Genomic DNA, 16334 nt, shown 5'->3' on the forward strand with positions numbered 1-16334 from the left:
AAACTGTTTATATGCTAGAATTATATACTTGGGGATTATCTGATCATTGGGAAGGCTTTCTTAATAAAGCAGGGCTGGATAGGGAGCCTAATGTAGCCCTATTTTTTTATATTTAACACTCATTATGCGCCAAGTGAGGCATTTAGTCTGACCATTGTCAAGGGCATTTTTTTTTTTATCCTCATTTTGCGATTGTATGTATAAGGAGTTTCGGGAGTCTGTTGTTTCAACGTTCTGTGCCGTCACTGCCCCGTGTTTCTCGTACTTGGCTGGGGAGTATCCCTTTACGTGTTTTTTATAAACAGGTTTATCCTTTATCCTTTATCATTGTCAATAATTCTGATTCTTACACGGGAGGGGAGCTAGCCATCCAGGCTACTCGGCAGAAATAATTCCACCTGAATTATTTTCATCGCTTTAATCATTGGATATGGTTAGCGGATCTTACAGAGGTATTAGTTAACTGTTTGGAAATACTGTTCCCATAGTTCCCAGAAGCTTGACTTTTTGCTTATTTTCCCTTTCCTATCCAGTTTATTCATTGTTAATATAGAGTTTAGCCAGTTTGCGTGCAAAGGAGATGCTGGTTTAACCCAGTTGATGCAAATCTCTCTCCTTGCAAATAGTATTAATACAAACATGGCTTTTCCTGTTTTTAGTCAATTTACTTGTCTCCATTTCATTTGTAAGGTGGATCCCAAAAATAATTAGAGTAATACTTACATCTATTTGATGACCCAACACCATAGTTATCGTCTTACCAACTTCATGTCATTCGCCTTCTCCAATCCACATTTGGGGCAGGACTTTATGTTTGCTCCTTTAAATTTCTATAGTCTTTTTGGGGTCCAGTATGCCCTATGAATTGTTAGCAAGTGGTTCCTTTTCAAGGCTGCTGGTTTTAAGGTGGACCAGCATTTTTCTAAAGATTTTTGCCAGAGAGTTTGAAGGTCTAGTTCAGGCATATCTTTCCTCCATGTTGTTTCGGGAACTGAGCAATCTTCCTCTCCGGCCTCTACGAGGGCCCAGTACCATTTCGATATTTCCTTTTTTATTGTTGAGGATTTTATCATTTCCTTCTCTAAGCCTTCATTTTTTTTTCCGTTAGAGATTTGGCCCAGCTGGTCAACTGGTAGAACTTGAATTTAGATAAGTTTGAGTTAGTGGCTGAGAAAATTTGGTCCCACGTGATTATGGAATTGTCTATTAGGAGTTGCCCCCAAGATTCGATCCTAGCTACTTTTAATGGTAGAGCCAGGGAATCTTTTAGACAGTCTGGTGTGCCAGGGGAATCCCATATCAGTGCCATATTACTGTAGTATGGTATATTTACTGTATTTCTAATTTGGTAGCAAATCTTTGCCGCGTTGTATAGGATCTTTAGTTTTATTTTTTTAAAGAATTTTGGATGGCCAAATTTGAATTAAAAGTGATCTACTTTGCCTGTCATATTCTGTAGGAAACTTGGGTAGGATTGATATTTCCATAATAGGGGTCTCATATTCTTAAAATGAAAAGCCCTGTAGTATTCGAAAAGATCTGGGCTGGCTATTCCTCCTTGCTCTTTCTTCCTCCTTAGTTTGCTCCATGCAATTCTTGTGCTTTTAGACGACCAAATAAAACTGGCTAGTTCACCCTAGATTTTCTTCAGTGCGTCTTTCTGGAATTCCAGGGGAATGGTGTTAAAAAGATATGTGAACTTAGGTAGGATTGACATTTTTATGATGTTAGATCTTCCCAGAAAGGCTAGGGGTAGCCCGTCCCACACTTTGAGTAGTCTTCTTGTTTCTGCGAGGACTCTGTTCAAGTTTAGCTGGGGGATTTTTTCCAACTCGTTGACCAGGTTGATCCCCAAATATTTCATTTTATTTCTGGAGTATGGAGTATTGGGTTGTGTATTCCAGCTCATAGCCTCAGTTTTTGCTTGGTTTGTTAAATATCCTGATACGTTGCCAAACTTAGAAATCGTGTCCTCTATTGCGTTGGTGGAATTTTCATAATTATCTGTAAATATCATCAAGTCATCCGCATAGAGTGCCACTTTCTTTGACCACATTTGATAGTCGAAAGGAGATATTGAGGTATGATTTCTCAAGGAGCATGCGAGTGGCTCGATGTAAAGATTAAAGAGATGGGGGGATAGTGGACACCCCTGTCTTGTCTCTCTTTGTATTTCAATGCTGCTGGTGAGTGATCCGTTGATTAATATTTTTGCTCTTGGTTTTTTGTAAATTTCTTTTATCGTGCCGCCAAATCTTGTCCCTAGATTGTATTTTTTGATGACTTGGTTTAAAAAGGCCCAGTTTACACTGTCGAATGCTTTGGCTGCATCGAACGTGATTATGGTTAAAGGCATTTTTTCATAAAGGGCTATGTCAATTGTTGCAAATAGTTCATGTGTTATTTCGTGTATTTGTCTGCCTTTTGTAAATCCTTTCTGATCAGGATGGATTAGTTTTGGTATTACTGTGGATAACCTCTTTGCTATGACTTGCATGCAGATTTTGTAGTCACAGTTTAACAGTGAAATTGGCCTGTAGGATTCACAGTGTTTCGGATTTTTTCCTGGTTTTTCCTGGCATTTAGTCTGACCATTGTCAAGGGCATTTTTTGTGCTACTCCCAAAGAATTTCTTTAAAAAATGGTTTCAAACCATGATCTGAGGTTATATTTTGGCTTTTGGCTGCTGAATATATTGAATTACGTACCCACAACTGGGCTCATTATATATGACACAAAGTAGTCTTCACTGTATATACCAAGGGCCTTATAATGACTTTGGCGGTCCTCCAGGGCAGCGCCACCATGTTGTTTGCTGGAGGACTGCCAAAGCAGTAGTGCGCCTGGTCACCAGATTAGGACTTTAATCCTGGTTGGGTGGGCGGTGCTGCAGCGGTCTCATGGCGGTGGGCTGTTATGCTCATAGGAAAGCCTAACATGCAGCCTGCCACCATGACAGCTCCTGCAGCACATTCCTGCATGGTGTGAAACAGGGGTGCAATTCAAGGGAGACACAGCATATGCCCCCCGGCATGCACCTCCAGTCCCAGGAGTGGCACGGGGGCCCTTTAAGGGCAGAGAGGAGGATATCCACTGCTTGCAGGTTTCTCTTCTCCCCAACAGAATTAAGTAAAACAACAGTTTTCTGTCATACCCCTGGGGGACACCCACGTTAGGCGACCACCCAGACAGAACTAGTTTGGGCTTACCTCCATGTGGATCTGAAAGATGGGACTCAGAACCTTACCAACCTCTCTCCAGAACTCCTGAATACAGGGGCAGAGCACGAACATGTGAAAGTCACATATGAAAGTCATCAGCGTCCCATAGAGCACACTTATTACTACACGCCTCCTCTGATACCCGCAGCCTTGATAGCCTCTTATGTGGCCAGAATGCTCTAGTGGAGGGAAAATAAATGGTTTCTTCTGAGATAGGCAGGTTTCAACGTGCAGTACAAAAAAGCGAAATGATACTTGCCATAACTGATTTATCCTTGGGTTAAGCAGCATGTCTCCCCACAAGGAAGCGACCGGGCCAAGGTCTTCATCCGAGATATCCAAGATTAACCCACACCAAACTGTCAACTCCTTCTTTTGTTGAGGCCCATTAATTAAATGCTTCTCCAACTCATTCGTTCTGCTCTTCTCCTCTCCCAGAACCTGAGTCCAGCTATGCAACTGGTAGAATTTAAATGTCGATACATCACCCTTTGTCACTGTCTGAAACTCCTCCCATGACCAGAGTTTTCTATCCTGAAGGACCTGGCCCAGCTCTGTAATGCCTGCTTCTCTTAAGCCTACTGCTAGCCTGTCTTTCAGGCACTCAGGGGTGCCGAGAGAGTCCACACAGGGGCAAACCTACTGTACTACAAAGCTTTGTTGCTCTCTTGATCTGTGCCCAAAATAGGGCAGCCGCCTGCAGGACTTTTGGATCACCTTCTTGAAGTATCTCATGCCACCAAATTTGAGCATAAACTTAGTCCCTCCTCCTTTCATCTTGTTCAACAAAGCTTTCCTTAGTTGGTTACACCCAGGCAGGCTCCCAGCATGCAGCAATGACCTGGAGTTTTTTAGTCGGAAGGTCCAGGCGTAAAGTTGAAAATCTGGCAGCGTGATACCACCCTTGTCATATTTCCTGCTCAGCTTTCTCAATGCAATTTTAGAAGCCTTGGAGTAGGGGGCACGCTGGACTTAGGAATAGTATTATTTACTATTCCTACTCCAGTTTGCGCACCAGCAGGGAAGGTGTTGGATTTTAAATCCAATACCAGTGTGCCCCCTACTGCAAGTCGTTGTAATGACTTGCGATGTAATGGTATTGTGTACTAACAATGCAGTCGCCGTAACGATTGCGTTGTAATGACACTGCATTGTGGAGACAGAGTTGTAAACGCTGTTTCCCATACAGCAAAATGGAAGATGTGACCAACTTAAAATTAACCTATTATTCTCCACCATTGCCCTGTCAAAGTTTAGCTCTACATTTTTTTCCAGAGAGCTACAAATCCTAATTCTCAGATATTTCAGTTTCTTTTTTATCACAAGACACCTTGTTGTGCTACACTGCATGAAAGTGAGAGGGCAGCAATGCACCTTTTGTACATGATTTGGTACACTCCTGCTTTCTCCTTCTGCTGGTGCACCTTTAGATGCCTAGTGCCAATTCAGGCACCATTGCACCAATCCTGCCTGCATTGTAGGCAGGATTATTTTTACGTAGGAAGGGACACCTTTGTACACAAAAACAATCCTTTGAGGCTTTTCCTCTTTCTATGTGTGCTGCATTCTGGCATATCATTTTGATGCATTTCCAGGTCTACCACTCATGGTAAATTTGGAAATGTGTCAAAATCCATTGGAGGATGCATGGGAACACCGACTCTTCACACCTGGAAGACCTTCATGGGACAGAGTAACGCAAGGCAGAGACTTGCACTGCCTTGCGTAACTCCAGATTTACCAAGCACCACAGGGCCACGCAAGATGACTTTGCTTGAATTGGTAATTCTCATCTAGGTTTACATCCCCCTTGTGTTACCTTGCGTGGCACAAATGCGAGACAAAACTCTGACAAATGTACCCTCTAGGTTTTGCATCCCCCTTGCGTAGCACAAGGGTGATGCAATTCTTTTAATAAATATGCCCCCAAGTTCCTTTATATATGGGATCAATTACACCTGTGGTTCATTATAAGAATATTGCCAGTCTCCGAGGAGTTCTGTGACCATATAAAGGAATGCAGCAGAAGGCAGAGTTCCTTTATAAGGTCATGGGAATACCGAAAAATTGTAATAAGAAACTTGGTGACCGGTTTTGCAGACTTCCATGCTTTAAGGACATAGCACGTTATCTGTTACAGGGCATTCTGAAGACAACTGGCCTTATTTAGAGGTTGGCAGATTTTCTATTCTCTCAAAACGTGTCAGATATCCCATCTGCCATAAGTGTCAAAGGCTATAATACGCTTGCAGAATGGAGGACAGGATATCCGTCACATTTGTGACAGAATATCCCATCGACTATGCTCTAAATAAGGGCAAAACTCATAAAATACTTCCTGCCTCATATCCCAAAATCATTATTTCTCAGCAGCAACCAGCCACGTCTGTGCTTGTTGGGAAATTGTGCTCTGCTGCTTGCTTGTGTTATACCTGAATGTCTGACTTTGTTCTTCCCTTTTAACACTTTTTTCCCTTTGTGCACTGCAGATACACCACCAAACTGGATCATTCTGTCAAAAAAGCGAATAAGGAGGTTGTGTCAGTAGCAAATGCCAGACATGTCGAAGCGGCTCTGCATCGGACTGGTTATGGTCACCTCATTTTTGGTTTTCTGGCAAAGTTACAGTACACACAAAGCAAAATCGATAAATGAACTTTCTGTCACACCAAGCGTCAAAGTGCCGAGGGAAACGCCCCAGAAAAAGTTTTCATTTCTATTTAATGAAGCTTACAAGTGCGTAGGCCGCACACCATTCCTATTGCTGTTAATACCCTCCATACCAGAAGAAGTTGCCACCCGAGATGTCATTCGGAAGACGTGGGGTAACGAGACATTGATGCCTGGCGTTGACATCATGAGGATATTTCTTCTTGGTGCTCCTCAACCACCTGCCACCTTTGCAGCTATGCAGGTATTGTTGAGGAATGAGAGTGCTACATTTGGAGACATCATACAGCAGGACTTCATGGACACATACAACAACCTGACCTTGAAGACCATGATGGGCATGGAGTGGGTGGCCACCTATTGCCCCAATGCCACCTATGTCATGAAAATTGACACTGACATGTTCTTCAATCCATTCTTTCTAGTCAACCAACTTCTCCAGCCAAACCTTGTTGCCAAAAAGAACTACTTCACTGGTTTAGTCGTACGATGGGCTAGACCTTATCGTATCAATAACTCAAAATGGTTCGTATCTATTGATGTCTACCCAAAAGATTTTTACCCAACATACTGCTCAGGAACGGGGTATGTGCTTTCAGGTGACCTGGCTGCAAAGATTTACCATATTGCACCTGTAGTGATACCCATACACATGGAGGATGTGTTCATGGGACTTTGCTTGGAGAGACTGCGGATAGAGGTCACCAATTCCCTAAATTCTGCCTTCAACGGATATCGAATAGAGTATGAACGGTGCAAGTTTACCAAGTTGATCACTGTGCATCATTACACAAAGGAAGAAATTGAACATTTGTGGCCAGACTTTGTGGAGGCAGTAAAGAGTTGTTGAGCTTTGTAAGGAGAAAAGCTGACTAGAGGACACTTCTCTGGCCAAATATGAGACCTGAAAAAGCCACGCTAGATTACACTTTGACACTAAAGGGGTTGGAAGAATCTGCATGTAGCCTATTACATCCAGGCATCAGCTGGTCTGATGAAATAATACACTTTTAATTAATTAGCTTAAAGCTTAAGACTTATGTGCATTCAATGGGATTAGACAATGTAAAAATGTTGGAGGAAAATGCTCAAATCCGTCTGAAGTACTGGTACCTACTCAGCTGGAATTCCAGTGCATTATTCATTAAAATGCCTGAGCCTTTAGAGACAGCATCAAATTAGTTGTAGATTAGTCTTAGCCCAGCACTAGTAGGGACAGTCCAGCCTGAGCTGCCAGGCCATGATGAATGGAAATACCAGCCCCCAAGATGTGTTTTAGACTTATTGGGCTTCATCAGTGAGTTGAGGCTGGAGGACCATGGGCACAGCAAGCTGGGGATCCACATCTGGACATACGTGAGGCTGGAAAAGGTTGAATCAGTTTTAAACTCACAGGCTATACTGAATAAGAACTCAAGCAACCCCACACAAGTGTCAGTTCTTTTGCACCACATTAGTGAAGTGCAGCTTGAATTCCTGTGGCAGAGTAAGCACAAGACCTACTTGTGGACATACCTGTGTCACTAAGATCCACTCATTCAGATAGCAGATAACTGGTGAATGGAAATGTTTAGCCCTCTCTAATCCACTAGTAATTTCTCCAGAGGGCATTCCGTTCCACCATTTTAGTTCATCTGTGCCATGACAGATAGAGACCAACCATATGCAAATCATTCATGACAGAGCTGTCCAACCCAATTGCTAGTCCACCTCCTCATCTAAAAGGAAACACAAGCAACCCCCATGTATATTTTAATTTTTTGAGGCTCATTGGTGATGTGCAGCTTGAGTCTCAGTGGAAGAGTGAGGTGAGACGCATGTTTGGCCATACTCAATCTGTACAGAGAGATCAATACAAGTGGTAGTCTTGATATGAACGAATGAGCCTAAAATCAATTCAGGAATGTTGACCAACTTAAGAAGGTGTGGATCTGAAGGCTGGTTGTCTTGATTTCTCTGCCATATGTATACCACTCAAAGTTAGTCCAATTGTTTTTTAAATAAAATACCTCTAATTTAACCATTTTCTGCCACCTGTGCTCCTACTTGTACAACTATTACTGTAATGTGAATGTGAAAGAAATAGCACATATTGAACAGTGCCATCGCTAAGTTGTAGGTTCAGAACTATTACTCTATTCAGTTCAGTTCAAAGAGCTTTATTTCGATAAAAACATATCTTAAAAGCATAAATACCTCTCGACAATTTTAAAACCATAAAAACAGTTTGTTAAAACAACCTTAATGACTATTACAGGATTAAAATGATTAGAAAAAGATTAGGAGGTGCACATAATCCGTTCTACAATCTCTACAAATAGTCAAGTACAAAAAGCACGTGGTCTCAATTCATTATAAAAGAATTTAAAATTTATATTAAACAATGGTCTTTAGCCTTTGAGATCTGATGGATCAAGCCCCACTTAAAAACTTTGCGATACCGCATACATAAAGTGAGCGAGTATCGGATTTAAGAATGCGGAGTGCCTCAGAATGCTGCCTGGTGCCTAATTCTTTACAGAGAGGCTTAAGCCAGCACTTTCTTGGTAATTGGTACAATGGTCACGCAAACAAAAAATGGGCCATTGACTCTACCTTCGTAATGCAGAAGGGACAGTTAGGTGTAGACTGGCAGGGAGACTTCCATCGACCAGTGAATTCACAGATTGGTAAAGTGCCAATCCTAAATTTAAAATACAGTGCCCGATCGAAAGGTTTTCGAATGGTTTCCAAATAGGGTTCACAATATGCAGCATCTTTGATCCCCATAAAACTTTCAGTAAGTCTGCACAGGTTTGGGTCGGAACATTGTTTGGACGCTACCCTGTTCCAATAGATTCCCTTCAATACTGGCTTAGGGGGGGGCAGATTTATTTGCCCAAGCGTCCTTAAGGCCCAAGTCACATAAGAGCGTTTTAACGTCCTTGAGCCACCTAATTTTGTGCCAACCATCCAAAGACATGACCTCTGACAAACCCTCTGCATACTTGGCTAGCTCGGGAACGCTCCACAACTGAGCCCATAGTAATAATGGTCGAAGTTTGGCGAGATCGGTTATCGAATGGCATCCCAAATCCATGAGAAGAGGGATCATGGGCGTGCTCTGGGGGAGCGCCATTTAGTCCTTAAAGAACTTATTTTCCGATCTCGTCAACAAGTCCACATTTCTCAATCCCCACAGATCTGCGCCGTATAGGGCTGAGGTAACTCCCTTAGCCTTGTAGATGGCTACCACCGGGGCTATGGGTTTGAATGTTGAGCAGCGCTGTTCTCGAAGGATAACCCCCCCTACTCTTTTATGGCATAGTAACATTTTCTGTAGGTGGGATGTCCACTGCATATTATCAGAGATACGGATGCCAAGGTTGTCAAAAACTGTGACCCTTTCCAGTGGGACATGGTTCAGAACAGGGGCTCTAATATGTTTTTTTGGTGGGTTTATTATCAAATATTTGGTTTTATCGGTATTTATCATCAGGCCTCGCATAGTGCAAAATGCCTGAAAGCTATCTAGGAGAGTCTGCAGGCCAACAGGGGACTTAGAGATAAGCAGGGTGTCATCGGCGAACAGGAGTGTTGGAAATTTTTCGCCCGCCAGGGATGGTACATCAGATGGAATTTGCAATAAATGCTGCACCACCCCGTTCACATATAAGGAGAACAGGGTGGGAGCCAGAACACATCCCTGGTGGACGCCCCTGTTCACCGGAATCCTGCCAGACTTTTGCCCCTGCTGGCCCCATCTTACCTACGCGAAGTTACCTTCATGCATCCTCACTAGTAGTAATAAAATATACCGGGGGATCCCCAGGATGACCACTTTCCAATAGATGAGTAGTAGGCGGAATGCCTGCTTTATGGTCCCTGTTCCTGTCCGGAAACCTGCCTGGTAGTCTGAAAGGACACTATTCTCATCTATCCATTGTTGGATTCTCTGGAGAATCAACTTTCCTGCTACTTTCTGAGAGTAATCCAGCAAACGTATTGGCCGGTAGTTGGCAGGGTCGTTCCTATCCCCCTTTTTGAAGATAGGGACGACCTCTGCCCCCTTCCATGACTCGGGGACCTGTGCGCCATTTACAATAACGTTAATTAGTCTAGTGATGATCTTCGCCCATTTTGGCCGATCAGAACGGATAAGATCTCCCGGAATGCCGTCAGGTCCTGCGGCTTTGCGGGGAACAATATAGTCAATTGCCTTTTCTACCTCCCTTTGTGTAAAGGGGACAGTATTGGGATTCTCCAAGATTCCCAAATGGATTAGCAAATTATACTGCGGTGACACACTTAGCGGGCTAGAATACAGCTTCAAGAAGTGGTCGAACCACCTTTGATCTGGTATATTACAAGTTATTAAGGCTCCATCTGGCCTGTTCTTTTCTCTGACGATACTCCAGAAACGTCCCGCGTCCCTCCCTAAACTTGCCTCTTTCAGTGCTTCCCAGTATTGATCTTCCCAGTCCTTTTTTGCTATTGCTATGACTTGTTTGTACTCGCTTCTAGCCAGTTTTACTTGATCTAGCTGCCTAGACTTAACAGCCTTAATTAACATTGTTTTCTTTTTGCGGCACTCATTATTGTACCAGCCTTTTTTGGCAACGGCCAACAAGGGCATCCTTCTCTGTCCTGATGAATTCTGGATAAGAAAAAGAAGTCTCAAAGCGGAAATCATTTTCTGGAAGATTTCTGAGACCTTAAGCTGGCCATATCGGTCAGCAAATCTAGGTCGGCCAATGCTATTATTAGCACTTCCTCGATACCCTTCAGCTTAACTTCGTCAAGGACAATTCTAGGCCATCTCAGGCGTCTTCCACAACTGGATGGATATACTTCCGCAGTAGTCAGAGTTGGAACCAAAAGATTGGGGTCTCCACTGCTTGACCACAATGAGGCCATATTAAGCGATAAAGGATTATGGTCACTATCAGTGGTCGAGAGAACTTCCATGTCCTTCATTATCCGCCATAGTTTGAAATCTAGAAGGATATAATCTATTCGGGAGGTGTGGTTTACTCTATTAAAGGTATGGGCCCCCATTAAGTCTGAAGCTGGCCTACCGTTCGCTGCTCTCAGATCAAATTCGGCAGTTAACGTATTCAGCTGTATGGCCCGTTGTGACCACCTCTTTATAGGCGGTAAATTGAGAATTGGAATGCCCCTTCTATTATCATCCTCATCAGTATCCAGGATATCCTCAGCTGCAAGGGGCTCGAATGTGCAGTTCATATCCCCCGCAACGAGAACATGCATGCCACTGGGTCACTGCCTAAGGGTTTTTTCCAGGAGGCTAATCTCGGGTGGTAGGGCTCCTCCTTTCGTCCCACGGGCATATATGTTGTAAATGTCTAATTTATTGCCCTTGCGCCCTTTACTCAGAGACAGTGCTAAGATATCAGGGGAGCTGCTTTGGATCTGTGTGATCTGGCATCCCAGCAAAATGCTCACCCATATCTAGAGCCCTCCCGACGGGCGACCTCTACCTGATTGCGAAGATACTGCTGGAAGAAAGAATGTGGTGTACCCAACTTTGTGGTGAGGAACCAGGCTCCACGTCTCTTGAAACATGCAAATTGCATGAGATTCAATGAGCTCGTTCCAGTCGGGTAGCTTCAGTTTCTGCAAAATGCCAGCTACGTTCCAGCTCAGAATCTTCAAGGGATTTGCATCTAAGGCCAGTCCTATATGGTTTTGGGGATGGACTAATGGGGGGCTACCTGCCTCCCGGGTAGATACTATGGTACTGCTTTACTGACTAGAATAATCAGAACAGAATGAGTATCCAGGCCCGCCGGGTTGTCCCTGGGAAAGTACACCCAAGGAAGGCTGGTAGTGACAAGAGCCTGCCATAATCTTTACCTGAAGATCGTACGAATCCTTGCTAGGGAGTCCGCTGTCAAGAACTTTCACTTGGATGTTCATATTATTCCTTAAACTGTGAGGATCGTGTCAATACCTAGAGTCAACCCCGTATGGGTTAGGATCAGGCTGGGCATTATAAGGTGTTGCATGCCAAACTGGGTGATTGCTATAAGAAGGATTGCTGTAGGGAGGAATGTCCTGCCACCACCCTCTATAGAAGTGCTGGGAAGCATACTGTTGCAGGCAGTGCACTGGACAAGAGTAGAAGTAGCCCAGATCGTAAGTTCTGATGACACTGCCCTCATAACAACTCTGCTGAGAGCATATAAACCCCGCAACTCTGGCATCTTTCAAATTTACCAGAATGCAGTACCCTGGGATATCCTTGGTCCTATTCCCAACCCAGTAGGTTCTTCTCACATGGAGGATCTGACCGTTCATATGGGGTTGCAATGGTCTATTATTATTTAACCAATGAGATGTTTTATTTCTGAGTTCTTGAAAGGATTACTGCCTGCCGGGTTCTAACTGCGGGACTCCAGTCAGGACCACTACAAACAGCAAACACTGTGGTGGTAAGTTAACGAATCTGGTAGTTTGTTGGGATGGCGCTATCTTGCTTGTGTCTTGGTACTGCATCGAGCTACCATTGTCGGTCATAGGAAGTTTACTCAAATTATTAACAGCTTTAGGGCTACGAGCAGGTGTCTGCTGCGGCGCAACATTCTTCTTCTCTTTACGTATGGTAGAAGATGCAGATTTGCTGGCTCCATTCGCATTGTTTCATGCACTATTTGGAGCTCCTGAGGTGACACTAGGCTGGGGTCTCGGGTTAGCATCGGTGTTTACTTTGTCATGCGGAAATGTATGCATAGTTACAGAATCTAACTCGGGCGTCTTCCCATGTTCAAGAACTTCTTGTCCTGATCTGGAATGTAATTTAATCAGTGTTTTTAAGAGAAAAGAAATTATCAAGGGTCGTTTGTTCAAATCTAATCATTCTTGCTGTTAGTACCTTTGCCCTTTCTAATATCCATTGTTCCTTCACCATTGGTGTGCATGACAAGGCTATGACCTAGGCCCAGCTAAATCAACTGTTGATTTTGCCTGTACAAGTTCATATATACATGATATGAAGTGGGCGCATTCCCTACTGTCCATTTGATTGCGGACATAGGAGTCGGAATTGTTTAAGGTAAGCATTGTTTGATACATGTGTGGGAATAAGAGTACTCCAATTTGAGACACCCCAAACTTTATCTCAATAAGTGCTCCTACATTTCACTGGATCGAAGATGGTGTTAAACTACTATTTCTTGAGGAAATGTCATCTCTTTGAGCATCAAAAAAATAACATCATTTAATAAAAGATTTGGGTCAACTCAGTGATCAAGTTCTAGCTCACAGAAAAGTTGAAGGATTTTATTACAGAATTCAAGATTAAAGCGGTACAACGTCAATGTCATGAAGGCTTTTAAACACAATTATATAACAGATGGAAAAATTAGGAATATTCTAAATCCCAAATGATTTCAATAGAAAAATGGACAACATCCCTTGTAGAATAGGAAAGTCTTCTAGCTCACCCCCAAATTTGAGTAATGTTATACTTTATTTTCGCATATGTGATGTGAGCAAATGTACACTTTTATCAGCAAATCAGAGTACATGGAAAATAAACACACATTGCCTTAACACCTAAGTATGAACCCACTACATGAATAATTTTCCAGCACCCTCTATGCTAATGTCTTTCAGAGATGCAAGAACATAACTAGGTACATGAATAAATACTTGTTATGTGTATGAATAGAGAACAGTGAATTAGCGCTAACTAACATAGCTCATAATAACACACTTCGGGCATGTGGCTGAGCCAGCCAAGATGGCTGATGTGGCTTCCTAGAGCTCTGATAGCCTGTCCGATAATCAATCTGCACCCTGGCCAGTGACACGATGGAGAACCGTACGGCCCCACGGGGGGTTACCCACATCACGGGCCTCCCTGGCAAATACCCTGGAGCTGATACTAGTGATGCTAGATAGTCCAGCACATAGGAGCTGCGTGGCTTGCTAAAACATGGCAGCGGCCAGTCACTGCTAGATTGAGCAGGGGAGAGTTCAGCTGTGGCGACCTCAGGACCTCTTGATGCGCACAATGAGGAGTGCTGCTGTTGCAAGGACAGGCCGCTGCCCTGGACTGCCCGAAGCAGCCCTGCACTGTGGGCCCAATATCCATCAGCCCAGACTGCTAAAGTGCCTGTAACAAGTTGAATAATAAGGCACTTGTTATTAAAGTTAATTAATTTATTCTAAAAGGAGAAACTCCACCCGGCAGCGGAGCGTCTGATCAGCGGCAAGCCAACGGTTACAATGGCAAACCGTGTATCTAACGTCCATGCACGGGTGATCATACATTTGTACAATAACATGTTATGCACAAGTTCATAAACATATTGTCACACGTCGCGTGAGGCTCCACGCGGTGCGTGAGGCTCCACGCGGCGTATGACGCGACTTTATACATTTACATTACATCACCTTCCTCCTTATAACAACGAATAAAGAAGAATTCAGAAAATACCTAAAATTTCACAAATTCATTGTATCTTTCTGGGGTTTTAATGCGTCTACCGAAGAAAGAAAATTGTTGATTAACAGTAGTGTTTTGAATATCTATATTTTGTCTAACAGGAAGAGGTTCATCAGAATGACATGGAACATCCAAATCATGTCTGATTGGAAGTGGTTCATTAGATTGACTAGAATTATTCGCTAAGTGTGGACCATTGATCCAAAAAGACCAGTCTAAATCATCAGAGATGTTAGAGTTCACTCTACTCTTAATAATTTCAGCTTGACGTTCAGTAATCTTTACTAATTGGCGTTTATTCCACCAACCTCTTTTATTAAGGAAAGCGGACCCTTTGCTGACTTTTAATACTTGAACAGGTGTACCAAATTTTGAACGACCTTTTGTTACCTTTCCAGGACTTTTAATTAACACCCAGTCACCTACTATTACATCAACAAGATTACTGTTTAATCCCTTGTCAAAATTCAATTTCATTTGATCTTGTTTTTCTCGTACCACATTTTTAATTGGATGAAATTCAGTTTTTTTTTTCACAGAATCTTTTTGTAACCATGATGGAAACAAAACAGAACGATTTTCTCTCCCCCTTAAAAGGGAAAAAGGGGATACGCCAGTTACACAATGGGGGTGTGTGTTTTAATGCCAGATTTTTCATGTAACGAATTCTCCTACTTTATAACCACAAGAGATTGCTGTCTGGATACCTTCCTTAATTATTCTATTTCCTGTTTCCACGAGACCATTTGAAGATGGTGAATACAAAGCTACTTTAAGTTGTTTGATATCTAACTCTTCTAAAAACGTATGCATTTTATCAGACACGAAATGTGTACCATTATCCGTAACTATAAATTTTGGAGTTCCTTCTAAATCAAAAACTTTCTTCAGAAAAGTAATGGTGGAGTTTGAATCTGGTGATTTAACAAAATCAAAGTATAACCATTTAGAAAAATAGTCAACTAAAAGGATCACATATTTATTCTCTTGTTGTAGAATGGAATATGGACCTGAAAAGTCTACTCCAACTTTTTCCCAAGGCGAATTAGGGAATTCTGTGGGATGTAAAGGCATTTTCATAGTGCGCCAATGTTTATCTGATAATAAACACTCAGGGCAAGTATCAATTAGATTCTTGACCTGGGTATCTAAGGACGGCCACCAATAGTTTTGCTTAATCCGCATAGAAGTCTTTGTTATTCCTAAATGCTCCTGATGTGCCAAATTAATAATAGATTCTCTCAACTTAAAAGGGGGAACAAATTTCTCACCTTTACGAATAATATCATTTTCAACAAAGAGTTCATCAGCCACTTGAGCGAAATTCCGTAGTTCTCCGCTCAATTTTCTCGGTTCAGGCAATTGGTGAGTAGAAAATTCTATAACCTTCAACAAAACATTATCATCTTTAGTGCCATTTTTCCAGTCTTCCTCTGAAATGATGGTACTAACTTCCTTTATGGCATCTATTAATGTGACACATTCTACTTCTTCCACTATCGAGTCTTCTTCATCATCTTTGGACATAGCCATTCTGGATAAACAATCAGCGCGAACATTTTTTCCACCTACTATATGCCTAATTGTGAAATTGAATTCTTGTAATTTTGACACTAGCCTCATGAGTCGAGATGATAAGGATGTAGAATTAGATTTGGTAAAAATATAAATCAGGGGTTTGTGGTCAGTCACTAACTCGAATTTTCTTCCCCAAATGTACACTTTAAATTTGTGAACTGCCCAAGAACAAGCTAACGCTTCCCTTTCTATTGTACTGTATCTTTGCTCAAATTCTTTTAATGCTTTAGAGGCGAATGCGACAGTTTGTTCTTGTCCGTTCACTTTCTGAGTAAGAATTGCTCCTAAACCAGAAATACTTGCGTCTACTGTAATAATTGAAGTGGCATCCTCCCTAAATGCATGAATGGCTTTTGCAGAAATAATCATCTTTTTAACTTCACAAAAAACCTTATTTAAATCGTCGGTCCAAA

General features: G+C 42.4%; 1 protein-coding gene across 2 annotated transcripts in view; it reads left to right on the forward strand.

Annotated features, from left to right (window-relative positions):
- Positions 1 to 7911, forward strand: part of LOC144826620 (beta-1,3-galactosyltransferase 2-like) — a 157595-nt gene extending 149684 nt beyond the window's left edge. For both annotated transcript variants that reach the window (XM_078685156.1, XM_078685147.1), the window contains exon 2: positions 5711 to 7911. In XM_078685156.1, coding sequence (XP_078541282.1) covers positions 5773 to 6741 — 969 coding nt within the window. In that variant the 5' untranslated portion in view covers positions 5711 to 5772 and the 3' untranslated portion in view covers positions 6742 to 7911. The remainder of the gene's footprint in view (positions 1 to 5710) is intronic.
- The last annotated feature ends 8423 nt before the right edge of the window (positions 7912 to 16334 follow it).

The sequence above is a fragment of the Lissotriton helveticus genome, chromosome 1_1 (genome assembly GCF_964261635.1).
Source record: "Lissotriton helveticus chromosome 1_1, aLisHel1.1, whole genome shotgun sequence".
Taxonomy (NCBI): domain Eukaryota; kingdom Metazoa; phylum Chordata; class Amphibia; order Caudata; family Salamandridae; genus Lissotriton; species Lissotriton helveticus.